The sequence below is a fragment of the Takifugu rubripes genome, chromosome 21, assembly GCF_901000725.2.
Source record: "Takifugu rubripes chromosome 21, fTakRub1.2, whole genome shotgun sequence".
In the NCBI taxonomy this organism is placed as follows: Eukaryota; Metazoa; Chordata; class Actinopteri; order Tetraodontiformes; family Tetraodontidae; genus Takifugu; species Takifugu rubripes.
Window position 1 is genome coordinate 13537151 of NC_042305.1, and position 15410 is coordinate 13552560.

Consider the following 15410-nt stretch of genomic DNA (forward strand, 5'->3'; position numbering starts at 1 on the left):
CCCCCGCGACCCGTTCATCAGTGCTCTTGGCACCATGACAGCCTGGGCCGTAGGTCAATGATTGACTTTATAGTCGCGTCAGCTGATCTGCGGCCATATGTTTTGGACACTCGGGTGAAGAGAGGAGCAGAGCTGTCAACTGATCACTACCTGGTGGTGAGTTGGATCAGGTGGGGGGGGAAGCCACCGCGCGGACCTGGCAGGCCCAAACGCTTAGTGAGGGTCTGTTGGGAACGCTTGGTGGAGGAACCCGTCAGGCTGGTCTTCAACTCCCACCTCCGACAGAGCTTTGATCGTGTTCCGAGGGAGGTAGGGGACATTGGGCCTCATTCGCCAATATGTTCTTAAGAATCTTCTTAGATTGTTTCTTAAGTTGTTCTTAAGAAGTTTCTTAAGAAAACCCTACGTCAGATTCATCAACGCGTTCGTAAGCCTCAGAATTGTTCGCAACTATGTTCCTAGTTTGATGAATGCCATCTACTCGTAAATTGAGAGCGTGTGCCAGGTGAGTCTAATTAACATACGATTAGCATAAGTCACCGCCCACTAATGCCCATAAAAGGAACTGCAGCAGGGCCCTGTAGACAGAGCAAAAAGCAGCAAAATGCCCAAAGCAAAAAAGAAGTCGGATGGAGCCTCCCTGGGAAAGTCTATGCCAGGGTGCTGGAAAAGAGGATTAGACTGATAGTTGAACCTCTGATCGAGGAGGAACAATGCGGGTTTCGCCCCGGTCGGGGAACCACGGATCACCTCTTTACCCTTGCTGGGGTGCTTGAGGGGAGTTGGGAGTTTGCCCAACCAGTCCACATGTGTTTTGTGGTCTTGGAAAAGGCTTATGACCGGGTCCCCAGGAGCATCCTGTGGGGGGTGCTCCGGGAGTATGGGGTGGAAGGTCCCTTGATAAGGGCCGTCCAGTCCCTGTACCAAAGGACCAGGAGTTTGGTCTGGATAGCCGGTTATAAGTCGTAAATATTGTTTTTTTTATTGACTGTACCCTTCACATGGAAACAGGTTTTATACCTCCCTTCTTTTTCTATAATTTGAGTAACCCAACCTACCAGAGGCAAGGACACACCCAACAACTTTGGACGTTGTGCATTACTAACTGAACACATTTCTATATCAACTTGAGACCAGTGAGTAAAAGGAGATGGAGCTTGAAGGGACAGAAAATGCTTTAAATTTCCTGGAGCCCACAGAGATTGAGAAAAAACGTGTGGTGGTGAACAGACCCACTTGGAGCGGGCAGCTGGAGTTCATCCTGGCTACCGTGGGCTACGTGGTGGGCCTGGGCAATGTCTGGAGGTTTCCATACCTGTGCTACAGCAACGGCGGGGGTAAGGAGTGTTTTGATGTGATTAGACACGAAAATGCGCGACACACACACACACCTGTGAACGATAAACTACACAGGGAAAGTGAGAGAGAAGTTAAACAGACAATAAAATTAAAGACTAGAGTAACATTTAAGATTTCAGTATTCCAGCTCTACCGACCACAACTACACAACCTTGATATAATTAGACCACAGCTGAGGAGCAGATCGCTTGGGGAGCGAGAGGGCTCCGGATCGAGCGCGATTTTCTTTGCGCGGCGCTTCACGTCCAGTGTGAACCCGGCGTTATCTGTCCTAAAGTAAACGCAGTCGGGAAGACGAAGAGAGTGACAAAAAAGCGAAAAACAGATCATCATCTCGCTTGAGAAGGTATTGATGTTAGTTACATCAACTAGACAGCACGAAGAACACTACACAGATCAATGAAGGACATCGACTCTCATTCATGAAACGTTTGGGGAACAGATTTACGCATAAAAGCCTATGCATAAAAGCCTACTATGGATTCAGGAACACGTGAAACAGTCATAAAGTAACTGCGCGCTCCCGATAATCAGCTATTTGCAGACATCTCCGCACATGAATTGAAAATGAGCACCATAAAAGGAGATGTACGTCGATGCATCCGGTTTAACTGTCAGTCCTGGCACAAGCAAAACGAGGGAGAGAACAAAAGTTTTCGAACTTTCTGAGGCAGAGATAGATTATTTTGAGTGAAGTTGAGTTAAAAAAAAAACCACACCACTGTTTATTCTCATCAATTAGCAGTGGTGTGACAGGGACAGGCCAATCAAAAGCCTGGAAAGAGGTAACAGAACAAATGTTGTCACAGTTTAGTAATTTACTAATTTAACTAAATGTCTAATTTCTAATCATTTGTGATGTTTAGGATATGATCATATCATGCTTTTCAAGGGCATCTGCTTATTATTTACATAATAGGGCGCAATATGAATTAAAATTGTAATTTACAATTGTGACAAGCATTATTTCTATGTGTTCATACATTTACACAAGCACTACACACAGTTGAAAGCATGTGTAGATTTTGTTAGTAACTACAAACAGATCTGAGCTACTAAAATGTTGATGAATACAAGATCCACGTTAATTTACATCTACGAACAGTTTATACACAAATTCGCTCTACTCGCATTCCAAAAATGAGACCCAATGTAGGGAAATTCTCAAACAATAACCATAAGGCTAAGAACATCCGTGTTAAAATGGAGGTGGCACATGAATTGATTGCGGTGGATTGTTTCGAAAGTGCAGTAAAGTATTCAGTCGTCACACTGTTAGATTCCAAAGTGCATTCCAATTAATGGAAGGTGCCTGTTAAGAAGATTTAGGATTTGTGAGACAAAGGAATGTGCTTCACCAACTCAGTTTGCATGCTTCGGATTCTGCTAAGAGGCGGTAACCAATCAATGTTGAATGCAGTGCTATATGTCGTAATTTTCGAGAGAGGCTTGACAGACATGAACTTTCTCAGCATTGTGTTCAGGGTTGTAAAAGGAGGAGGGAGGCTTTTTGGGTTTATTCATTGAGTGTGTTTCTAGGCAGCAAATGCTTACCTACTGTTGTTGGTTGCACTTCTGATTGCATACACTAATGTTAGGCTGTAAAGCCCAACTGCACCTTCACCAGCCAGTGTCACCGATTTACCACATTTGCTATATACATGCACATTAGGGTTAGGGTTGGCACAAATTAACAGGAAGAGAGGGGGTTAGGGTTAGGGGCTATTGAAAATGAGCACCATAAAAGGAGATGTACGTCGATGCATCCGGTTTACCTGTCAGTCCTGACACAAGCAAAACGAGGGAGAGAACAAAAGTTTTCGAACTTTCTGAAGCAGAGATAGATTATTTTGAGTGAAGTTGAGTTAAAAAAAAAAACACCACTGTTTATTCTCATCAATTAGCAGTGGTGTGACAGGGACAGGCCAATCAAAAGCCAAATGTTGTCACAGTTTAGTAATTTACTAATTTAACTAAATGTCTAATTTCTAATCATTTGTGATGTTTAGGATATGATCATATCATGCTTTTCAAGGGCAAATGTCTAATTTCTAGCCCCTGGGTTAGGGGCTAACCCTAACCCTAACCCTAAGAGAGGGGCTTATTCCAGAGTTTAACAAAGATAATCTTGGAACTCTCATTTCCAGCCACATCCTTCAAAAACTGTCTTCAGCTGAGAGCCAGAGTACACAAGTTACTGGCTCCCACCCACACTTATGGTTGCTTTAGCGTAGCCTCGTGTCCCCCAAATATATGGGGGACACGAGGCTACGCTAAAGCTTGGCTTTGGGTGGAATCCAGGGTAACTGGAAAGAATCCCTGAGCACCATGTAAACACTATTAATCTGACATGGGTGTGGTAGGATCCATTCACAGCACAGCAGCTCCAGATAGTTTTATCAAAAGCTCCATTGAATACCTGCAGGGAACAGCACAAGCAGGCAGAGTCAAAACCAGCGAAACCAAACCCAGTAACTGTCACAGCTGCGGGCAATCATACCCGTGAGTTGCCTCGCCCCGCACACCTGTTGTGCATCAGGACTCTAATGAGCACTCTTCTTAAACCCCGGAGGCACACTCTCTGCCAGATTGTTATTTGTTCCCGATGACTTTCCAGCGTATTCCTGTTTGCCTGCCTGCCTGGTTCCGACTTTGCCTGTTCCTGACCGTTCTGTTTAGCCTGCTCCCCTGTAAACTCTGTCTGCCTTCTGCCCGATCTCGACCTTGCCTGTCCCCGACTATTCTGTTCTGCTCGCTCCCCGGTGAATCCTGTCTGTTGTCTGTATCTGACAATAAAGCGGTGTTCAGTCAGACTTGTGTGTCGCATTTGGGTTCTTATCTGGTTCCTGACAAGTAACGGCGAGAGTCTGACATGAAGCAAGAACAACCTGGCAGGGCACGAATGCACAGCAGTGGCTTAAATAGGCCTATGAAGGAGCAACAGGTGATGAAGACTGATTATTTGGACATGGCAGAGTGAGTGGAATTTCCACCTTTCATAATCTGGTAAATGATGTTTCCTTTATCCAGGAGCATTTATGATTCCGTATCTGGTCATGGTGGTGGTGTGTGGCATTCCTCTTGTCCTCATGGAGTTCACCATCGGCCAGTACACTCGTCAAGGGCCTGTGCGTGCATTTTCCAGAATCTGTCCCTTGTTTAAAGGTGAGAGATGATCTCTTTCTTTCCAGGTGTTTCTCAACACTTGCTGACGTAAAGGTCACGTTTACAGGTGCTGGTCTGTCCACGGTTGTCATCTCCTTCATTTTTTCCACGTACCACAACGTGGTCCTGTGTTGGTCCCTTTTCTATATGTTCACCTCGTTTGGAGCGACCCTCCCATGGATGTCCTGCAACAACACCTGGAATTTGGTTGAAAACTGTTCCAGTGGATTCCTCAGCAGCAACAACACTGAGCTGCAGTCCGCCAGCCAACAGTTCTTTGAGTGAGGAATCTTGGATGATCACTGTTTTATTTCAAAAGATTACTTTTGAAATACTTCTTGGGAAAGATCTTTTGTTTCACTTCAGTCACAGGGTTCTGGAAAAGACCAGTGGCATTGAAGAGCCTGGTGGCCTCCGTTGGGAACTCTTTGGTTGCCTCCTTCTTGGCTGGGTCATCATATTTTTATGCTTAGTTAAAGGCATTAAATCCACTGGCAAGGTAATAATCATACTGCCCATGAGCAGAATCTCAAATTCATCTCGAATATTCATTAGTGCTCTAAAGACGATCCCTCCCTTCGTGTTCTGCAGGTTGTTTACTTCACAGCAATATTTCCCTACTTCATCCTGTTGGCTCTGCTCATCAATAATGTGCAGCTTCCTGGAGCCTCAGATGGAATCTTGTATTTTGTGACCCCAGTCTGGAACAAACTCTTTGAAGTGAAGGTGAGACTGGAGGAAAAGCTTTGGTCCCTTTTCCACCGCACACATTTGCCCAGGATTTGGTGGTGGGGGGGTGGAGGACAACTCTTTATCTTTAATCGCTCTTTATCACAGGTCTGGTTTAATGCCGCCGCGCAGGTGTTCATGTCTCTTGGAATAGCATTTGGTTCCATGATTTCAATGTCCAGTTATAACAAGTTCAACAACAACATTCTCAGGTAATTCCCCTTTCCATTGAGTTTAATGTTCACTCTGTAGAACAGTGATAAGATGCCTGTTTGCTTTAATGACTGTTTCTGTTTTACTGATGCTTTTGTCCTGTTTCCTGTCTTAATTCTACTTTCCCTCTTGCATCTCACCTACATCTAATTGTTCCTGCTTCCTATTTTAGGCAGATTATTGAATTTGAATTGACTTTAAATTAACATTTGATCTATATGTCAGTTATTCTACTTAACTGGTTTCTTCCTTATATAGATATGCTGGTAATGTATGAATTTGCTACCGATGCCATTAACTTCAGCGCCATCCATGTATCCCACTGGAGAATTATATTATATTCTTTTTTTTAAAAAAATAAATTGGATAATTGAGAAGCCTGAAGGTTGAATTGTAATATTAAAATAATATATTTCCTCTTGTTCCAGGGATGCTTTAATTGTATCAATTACTAACTCGTTTACAAGTATCTTGGCTGGATTCGTGATCTTCTCTGCCCTCGGCTACATGGCTCACATGTATGAGTTGCCAATTGACAATATAGCTACTGCTGGTGAGCATTCCACATACAACAGGTGCCATCAGCTGCCCTGCTCTTAATGAATATCGGTGTTGAAAATGTTCTTATCATTAGAATATTTAGTGTGCGTAAAAGCCAGATCTTTGCACGTCCAGTGAACTGGTAGTGTGCCGTTTTTCTGTGAGAATAAAATTCAGTCGGCAAGAAATTAGCTCCTTTGTGCCACATTCGATAGCGATGGAGACAAACTGCAGGCCTCACCATTGTTGGATGATTAGGCTTGCTGGATTTTTGCCATATTGTTGTGCCACTTTTCTCATGTGTGAGCAATGGTTGTGCTTGTTTTTCCACATCCCTGATCAGGTCCTGGTTTGGTCTTTGTTGTGTACCCTGAAGCTCTCTCCGCGATGCCCATCTCTCGGTTGTGGGCCCCTTTGTTCTTCATAATGCTGCTGTGTCTGGGCCTGGACAGCCAGGTACATTTATTCCACACCTACAGTATGTATAAACAGTCTAAAACATCTGAGGTGAGTTAATTCTTAAGCTTTGAGTAAAGTTAATATAAATTTAATAGTGTGATGTTGAAACTTAGAGACTTGCCAGTGTAAACAACTGTTTGACTTTAATCTGCCAGTCTGACAGGCTTATTGGAAGTGAGTGAAAGTGTAGAGAAAAAGAGCATAGTTCACCACATCCATAGACCAGTGCATGTGGAATAGTTTTAATTTGGTGTTTATTCTATTATTTATTTATTTATTCTATTCTTTCCTAATGGACCACAGTAAAACACAGTGGTCAAATGAGCTAAATGCCAATATAATCTGCTCCCACTGTGGACACTAACTCTTCATTCTTGCTGGCTTGACCTCTGTAATCTAGCATGTTAGCATGCTAATATCAGCTAACAAAACAAATGTAAATTTCATGCTGAATAACTGCTTGAAACAAGGTCTGTTGCATCATTAACACAAAACTGTCCCAAAGTTTGCCAACGTGGAGGTTGTCATAACGTGCATAAAAGATGAGCTGGGCTCCAAAGTTTCTGGTTTGCTTAAGCGAGAAGCCCTGCTGTCCTTGATCGTGTGCACAGTCGGCTTTATCCTGGGGATTCCTCATGTCACCAAGGTACAAAATGGAACAGTGACATTGTTTTATCCCAAGAAACACCTTTTACCTAAAGACTCCTGATTCTCTTCACAGGGAGGCATCTATGTGTTTCAGCTGATGGACACCTACACTGCTGTGTTGTCTGTTGTGTTCCTGGCTTTTTGTGAAGTTGTAGCCGTTTGCTGGATCTTTGGTAAGATCAGCGATGGCTGATGGTTTTTTTTTGTGTTCACTGTTTAATTACACGTGAGCTTAACAGATTTTCTTTTCCCCAAAGGTGTTCGTAAAATTTCCTTGATGATGAAGAGGATGCTGGACAACATGCCAAGCATCTACTTTCGTTTTTGTTGGATTCTGCTCTGTCCTCTGTTGATACTGGTGAGGTTTCGAGTGTCTAATTATTCTTCAGCTTTGGTTTTCCAGTCATGCATAAACCTTAGTAAATGGCGGGAATTTTCTTCTGTAGTCTATACTCGTATCCGGCATTGTGCACTACTCTCCTGCTCACTACGGAAGTTACACTTACCCAGTGTGGGCTGATTGTGTTGGCTGGTTTATCTCATTGGCCTCCATTGTGTGGATCCCACTTGGTGCCATTCATGAGATGTACAAAAACAAAGGCTCCGTTCTTCAAGTGAGTAACATGTTCTTTATTCTGAGCAGAAAATAACTACCTAGAAATAACTCGAATAAAAGACGTTGAAAATAATGAGCATTTGAGAGGATTTCCATGTCAATAGTGACTAATTTGCAGTAATAAAGGTAGTTAGGTCACAGTTTTTACTCACCCTAAATTTGGAGTGATGACATTTAATGGGTGCTGGTGACGTTTTGACACTGACAGATACACTACAAATTATTGTGCTGTTTTATTTTGTGGATGTGCTGTTCCTAAACATTTCAGAGACTTCGGAAGGCTGTAACACCAACAGTGGACTTGGCCAAAGAAGGTTAACTCTCACTATGCTGCAAGAGTACAGCCCAGGTCAGGCGTATTCCGCTTGCGAGAGACTGGCTCTCCATAAAAGGTCACTATTATGTTATTATGTTATTCAGTCCCATCTGGTATTCATACATGGAAAAAAGTTAAACAAGCAAGCAAAGTTACAAGTTATCATTTCTCAGCAAGTTGACCAAGTGTATGAGTTTATCAGAGTGTATGATTGATGTATCCTGGTTTACTATGTACCTTAGTAAATGTAACTTATTAAAGCTCCTTTTGTCCTGTATTCACCTAGTAACAGATTCACAGCAGAACAGCTTGAGGATTAAAATAAAGACATACATCTGGTGCCACTCCAGGTTCCTGTACGTTTCATATGTGCTTTTCCTTTCACGTTTGGTCTGTAAAAGGTGTGAAAGCGCCGCTAGGGGGCAGCAGTGCAGCAAAAAAACAGCAAAAACAGCACTTGTCAATTACTTTAGATATCAAGATTTCCAGGAGGAAATCGTGTCCATTTTGAATAGACCCTTTATTTTTTCCCTCTCTGAGAAAAACTTTATCGTGTTGTTATTAGTTTTGGGTTCATGCCAAGCGCAGGAGACGTGAATAGAAATTTGTGTTTTGATCAAATCAGCAGTTTTGAGATGTATCCTTTCTCCTTTAGATAGTGTACATGTACAATATATATATATAGGAAACTAATAGATACATCACATTTAGAAACTTAAAATCTAATTTTATGACAAAAATTCAGATTGTGCTGCCAAAATTGCCACTTTCGTCTTTGTTTCCGTCGCTGTTAACGGTCCGGCTGTGCATGAGCTGCTTCAAACTGCATGTCACCATTACCTACATATATTTTAAAAAAAATCAACCTACTGGGAAAGGGACCACATAGTCTAGTATAACCAGGGTGGCAATGCACTGTGTGAGTGCTCTAAGAGGTTGAAAAGTTAATTAGACCCCTGTCATATAGAGAAGTGCTGCGGCGGTGCCCTCAGCAGAACCATACAGTAATCAATATTCTTCCTGCTTCTCCCATGACAGAACCTACCGTGGCCACTAAATTAGCACTGGGAGCGCTGGGTGATCAATAGCTTCATGCAGCACAGCTCAGGGAACAGTAGATTAATGGTTAGATGCGGTTAAAGGGGAATGTTTGCAGGCTTGAATGGGCAATGAAGATGGAGCCGCATTGCTGTTTAACTCATGTTGCTGCGTTCACGTGAAGACATTTGTCTGCGTATAACTGCAGCTGAGGCTCTTGATAAAGCTGTTTCGGATGACATCCGCCCCACATAAACCACAGATGCATGATCAGGACAGTGTGTGTGTGTAGTGGGGGGGGCAGATGCTTAAACGGTTTGTTAAAGCCCTCTCCCTTTGTAATAGTTTCACTTCCTTTTAGTGCTCCCACACTGTTCTCACACCCTCCTTAGAGATTTTTACTAACAAAGCGCTAAAACCGTCTGAACATATCAGTACACTCATGGTCACAGGTGTGATCATAACTCCAGGCCGATCACACTTCAGGGTCTCTCCTGTCTGATAGGAAGCACAAATGATCAAGCACTCTCCTCCGCTGTAGTGCACGCTGGATGGACAGCAGGCGTAGAGAGAGAGAGAGAGAGAGAGAGAGAGAAATGCAGGAGGCGGCCACAGACAATTTCCCTCTAGTTATTTTTTTCAAGCCCTCACCATTAGTGTTAGCATCAGGGGGTGTCAGGTAGCACCGAATCATGAGCATGAAGGGAATCGTGGGAGACAGGCCAATAATCCAGGACCGGTGTAGGGAGCTGTCGGGGGGGCAAAAACCCCAGCAGTAACAGGAGGAGTGCTGCCAGAGGTTTGGCATCCTGTTCTCTTCACTGGGGAGGAGGTTCACACTGAGCACACGTGACAAGTGAGTCCGGAGACACTCTGGGGAATGTTTCCTCCAGCACGACCATTGATGGTCTGGGAAGACGCATCCTCAGAGGGCTGCGCCGACTTCCACACACCAGCCAGATGGTTGTGGCAGCGATGGCCGAGGAGCCGCTTCCCCATCTGCAGGGATGTAATATTTAATAGACGAGACCAGCTGCCGCTGATATCTCCGACAGGTCCAGAGCGTGCAGGCAGAAAATGAAACCTGATGCAGACTTCCTGCCTGAACTTTTCATGAGCCTCATGCATTTTCATAACATATTTCGACACCTTTTTTGTGGTTTTCGTAAAGCACTTTTGGCTGCTTTAATTCAAGGCTGATTCGTGTGGTGGAATCAACAGTGGGTGTTCTAGGTGCTGCACTGCAGAGGAGGAAGACTGCTGCTAGCTTAAAAACGCTTAATCAATTCAAACTCCACTGCACACTCAGCTGTTTTAAAGGTCGAACTGTGCATTATGAATACAGGACTTGTCGGATATGCATGAATAAGGATATATTTGTTTATGTATGTCTTCCATTTGAAGCCATTAAAATGCTAATGAGCGTTTCTTGACAACTATTCATATGCAGATAGAAGCTTTTCAGGCTTGGATGCTACAGTCTGCCCCATGCACCAGCAGTCAGTCTCTCTCCCTCTCACCTCTCTCTCTCTCACCTCTCTCTCTCTCTCTCTCTCTCTCTCACGCTGCTGTTGAGACAGTCACCACAATTTCTTTTATCTAAATAAATAGTCGAAAGGATGAAACGGAGCCCCGTTGTTCGTGTAAAATGTTCAACCTTAGTCCACAATGCTACTGTATCAAGACTGCAGAGAGATTTCTACATCGCTGTTCTCTGCTTTTAAGGGGATTAAATTTGGCCCAGAGGTAGATTAATGCATTTCATCCCTTTTCCGACCTGCGGCTGCTGCGTTCTGGAGCTTATTTCATTCAAGCCTGACGTCCTCCACATTCTCATTACTCCACAATGGCTTCCAATACAGGCCGCTTTATTTTCTCCAGTAAAAAAGGAATCATTTTCCTCTGAGCCATAAATATGCTTGTACTCAATGGCTAAAGGCATTATATGTGTAACTGAGATTATCTCTAACTGGAGATTAATCTTCTCGGTAATGACATGCAAAGATTTATAATCTCACGTCTTACACAGATTTTACTTTGGCTCTGCAGACGCAGCTTCTACCGATCTGCTGCTAATAATCTGATCATTTACACTCACGCGCACTTGAATGTACACACATTTACTACATATTAAGTAGTAAATGTTTGCAAAGCAGGACTATTTTGCTTGTTTCCACAACTTCAAAGGGTTAAGTTTGAGTGTTGGGTCATGGGTTTCAGGTTGAAATCAGGGTTGGGGTTAAAGGTTCAGGCATAGGTTTGGATGGTTAGAGTGAGGGTAAGGAGCTGCATAATGTATTACAACAGTCTCCCAATGACAGAAATGTGTGTGTGTTGTGTGTTTGGGATTTTCAGGCCGCTGCTGCTCTTCTGTGCCCGTTTAAACAATTTGACACCCTGCAATTTTCTAAAGAGACATAAACCCCAATTACCAGAGTGAGGTTTTGTTGCACTCTGCTCAAAAACAAACTGATGCTCCGGTGAGCACAGTACGGGGGGAAAAAAGCCCTCTCGGCAAATTAGGTTAATGCTCTGTACAGGGAGCGGAAAATGTGATAGTCAATATTGAGCTTTTGCATTTGGAAGCATCATCGTAATTACTTTTCAATAGCACGTGAAACACAATTTCCTGCCATCGGGGCGATGCTGCAACGGCGCCTATTGTTCTTTGATCGGGAGGAAAATGATTTAATGTGGTGTCTTTTGATGCGCGGATGTATAAAATTGGACGTTCAACCTCAGACGTCTAGTTCAGCTCACACAGGAAGGTTCTGGACGTTTCTTATGTTTCTGCAGGTTCTTCAGGTCTCTAAGTTGCCTGATGATGATGGTGTGTGTGTGTGTGTGTGTGTGTGTGTGTGTGTGTGTGTGTGTGTGTGTGTATTCCTTCAGTTATTGGCCAAAGTTCCTGTTTGCTCATAAGAATTGAATTGATTTGCAAGTACAACGGTATAAATGGGTGTTTGTCTGAATTTGTTTACACGCTGTTTAACTTGGTTGGCAGAGGACGTTCTATGCTGAATTCTTAAACGCAACAGAACCTTTATTGACTTTGAACATCCATAAACCACGTTCAGAAGGAGACAATTTCTTTGAGCGGCTGAGGATGCAGAAAGCTTTCATTAAAGACTTGTCAGGCCGCCACGTTCCCTGATTAAACACATTTAACACTCGCCGCTCGAGCATTTCTCATCCCCCGAAACATCAGTCCGGTAATTGACTCAACAGGAAGATTCTGAGACAGGACGACAGGAAGAGCGGGATTGTTCGGAACACAGCTGGAAACGCCAGACATCAGATGCCTCTTGTGGATTTTGATAATCAGATTCCACTTATCCATTCCAAGGATGCTAATTAGTGTTCCCAGGTCCAACCGTGTGGGGCAAACAGTGGCTGTTATGATGTCTGCCAGTGTTCTGGTGCCTTGACTGAGGCTCAGTTCCACATTAAAGGGCTCTAAATGCAGTGGGTCATCTATACTCTGTCCAGGGAGGAAGGTCCAATTCCCACAACATAAATATAGATACAAAGAATGATGATTTGGTGCAGCCTGAAGCGTTCCCTATGAGCCTACCGATTGGCCTCCAGACTTTGTCAGATGTTTCTGCGGAGATGCGTCGGACTGTGAGAGGATCCAGCTCAACCCAGGGAAGAAGTCAGGCATCTATGATTATTTCATGGTGACTGAAGGATGTGGGTCTGCGGTAACACAAGCCTGAGCTGCAGTGACATTGAGACACAGGCTGAATACCAAATGACGGTGAGCCTTTGTGTGCACGCGCCTGTGCGTGTGTGTGCGTGTGTGTGCGTGTGTGCGCCTGCACCGACTGTAGGGCTGCTTCCTGCTTCGGCTACAGCTACGGTTGACTGTTCAGGATAATCTGATCATTAATTCATATTTCTAATTAATGCAGAGGGGCTTTTAAATTATTCAAATCCTGTTTTTCAACGCGTGGCGCTACATGCGTAGCGTTGTTTTTTGCAGCCTTCGGTGCCGCGATTGCAGCCGTTACGTTGTCTTTTTTGCTGCAAAATTTAAAATGATGAGCCCCCAATCTGAGCATACAAAAGCCTCAACTAAAACAACCTTGATCACTGACGTATTGTGGGACATTCAGGTACGTCTCCTCGTCGTCAGGGCCGCTGTCACGTGCGCTGTTGCGCTGCAGCTCGGTTGGCCTGAAGGCGTCCAGACCCGCTCTGGAAATCTAATATTTATACCACAATCACTCCTGACTGTTGCTGCCCTAATGCGTCATGGGAGAGTTTATTGGTCCCAGGATGCTTCCCTGTAGAACAGAAACCTCTGCTGCTGTCTGTCATCGGCTCCCGATATCTGACCTCCTTTAGATGACTCTTATGTGGGACCCAAAGCTCCTGTGGAGCCATTTTCTCAGACTTTCATCTGTGATGTTCTGGTTTGAGAAGTGCTGGAGTGGCAACAATTGATGACCGATGGCTGATCGCAGAGGGGAGGACGATACGTCATCTTCCAGATCTATAAACACGACACGGGATCGGTAGTTAGGAGAGGCTACAGTCAGTGACGTTTGAGGTGAAAATGAGAGATGGGGGGATCGGTTATATGAGTGTGTGGAAAGAGGAGAGTAAAAGGAACAGTTTAGTGGTTTCTTTAACATCAAAGTGCACTCTGAAAATCACTCCGAACTACACATCATTTCTTCATTTTAAATCTCTGCGGTCGGAAAACTGTTTTATTCATCTGTCATTGGTTTGTAAACACCGCTCTCCCTCCGCCTCTCCTTGAGGTAGAAACACCGCCACAATGGGATGTTTACACCGACCCGACGGCAGCTTTTCCCTCCAGGATGGTGAGCTAGAATTACAGAATCGGCTGCCTGGCAGTTGAAAACATGCTGGAGGCAACGACGGCTTCACAGGCGCATTTTCCCCCCTGAGCAGATAAGAGCGTCCCCAGCACGGGCGGAGCGGGCCCGATTCACTGTTTTGGTTTTCTGTGAGTTACAAAACGTGCGACGCGAGCGGCGGCGGTGGCGTATTTCCTGTGGGGAACGTTTACGGCACTGGATCTGCAGCAGGGAGAAAACTAGCACCAATGACTCAACTGAGCAATTCCTTTCACCGTGCTCGTTTGTCAGAGCTGGACAGCAAACAGAACTGCGGCTGTTGCTGATGGGACATTCTCTCCATACCACCACCACCCACACATCCCCTAGAGATTCACACAATGAGCTCATTATTGGCTATTTACTTCTGTTGTCTGCTTCTGAGGGGTAGATGAACCAGTTCTGGCTGCACAGTGTGAGACCTAATGGCTTATGGTGCAAACAAAAGAGGGTTTAATCCTGTTGTCTTAGTATTATCTCTTTGATCATTCACCCAAATTCTGATCCACGCCCTTGCAACCCCCCCCCCCCCCCCCCTTTTTTTTTCTATCCATTTACAGCAGAGTTTAACTAAACCAACACAAAAAAAGAAAAATAAACAGTTTGTCTTCATCCAAGAGCTGCCTGAGAGTGTTTGGATTCCGTGTTTGGTGCCAGACTGCCTGAATCTGCAAGAGCAGCATCACTGCTGCCGCCGAGGCCGTCACTGAGTCACCACGCAGAGAGCAGTAATTATAGGTGACAGAGCCACGGGCGACAGCGCAGACAGCAACAAGCCCGTGAGTTGATGCCGCTGAAAACATGCAGTGTCGTTTCTGCTGTGTCAGCACAGCATCCTTCAGGCACAGACCAGTGTTAAGCCTGTAATAACGGGGCCACTTAGTCTGATTGCAGGTAATCCCAGACAGGGACTCAGCAGGCTTTGACTAGACGTGACTAACTGACCGTAATCTGTAATTACAGATATAATTCCATCTTCCGTTTTCAAAGAGGAAAAAAACAAACCAAAAAGCAGGAGAGCGGCGTCTCTACCTGTGCTTTCAGCCAGCCTCTCCATTTCCGCTCCCCTTGTTAAGCCTTCAGGTAGCACCGTCGCTCTACGCCATCGATTTAACAGTCATGTTTGAGAGGGAGGCAGTGATAAAACTGATTGAAGCGCACAGTTTTACACAAGGAGATTTGCAGTTCAACAGAGAGGATGATCAGTACAAGTGCACAGCTGCGCGCGCACACACACACACACACACACACACACACAGACACACACACACATAAACACACAAGGACCAAACATCTGGAGATGGCTTTAAGGGGGAGAAGCAGAAATTAAAGGATTAAAAGCAGCATGCAGGGAAATCAGAAACCATCTTAGCGTTATTCACGTTATTACATCATTAATCAGTGTTCTCACTCAGCTCCTTTCCATACACACGCAAGCAGGTGCACGTTCCTGGCACAC

General features: G+C 44.5%; 1 protein-coding gene across 2 annotated transcripts; it reads left to right on the top strand.

The window, feature by feature from the left end:
- The first annotated feature begins 1074 nt into the window (after positions 1-1074).
- On the top strand, positions 1075-8396 carry LOC101073707 (sodium- and chloride-dependent GABA transporter ine). Of its 2 annotated transcripts, none has more exons than XM_029830284.1 (13): positions 1075-1337; positions 4390-4524; positions 4592-4805; positions 4891-5023; positions 5116-5250; positions 5362-5465; positions 5895-6019; positions 6350-6462; positions 6971-7111; positions 7187-7286; positions 7371-7471; positions 7560-7727; positions 7998-8396. In XM_029830284.1, exons 1-13 carry the CDS (start codon positions 1151-1153, stop codon positions 8046-8048), a joined length of 1707 nt encoding a protein of 568 aa, XP_029686144.1. In that variant the 5' UTR covers positions 1075-1150; the 3' UTR covers positions 8049-8396. The 2 variants fall into 2 exon arrangements, with proteins under 2 accessions (XP_029686144.1, XP_029686145.1); XM_029830285.1 differs by lacking the exon at positions 1075-1337 and adding an exon at positions 4136-4303.
- The last annotated feature ends 7014 nt before the right edge of the window (positions 8397-15410 follow it).

What these genes read in the sequence shown, in the direction of transcription:
- LOC101073707 (XM_029830284.1), top strand. Translation starts at nt 1,151, where the DNA reads ATGGAGCTTGAAGGGACAGAAAATGCTTTAAATTTCCTGGAGCCCACA. An exon ending in GCATTAAATCCACTGGCAAG is followed by an intron (nt 5,024 to 5,115) that starts GTAATAATCATA and finishes CGTGTTCTGCAG; the next exon opens with GTTGTTTACTTCACAGCAAT. An exon ending in ACAAAGGCTCCGTTCTTCAA is followed by an intron (nt 7,728 to 7,997) that starts GTGAGTAACATG and finishes TAAACATTTCAG; the next exon opens with AGACTTCGGAAGGCTGTAAC.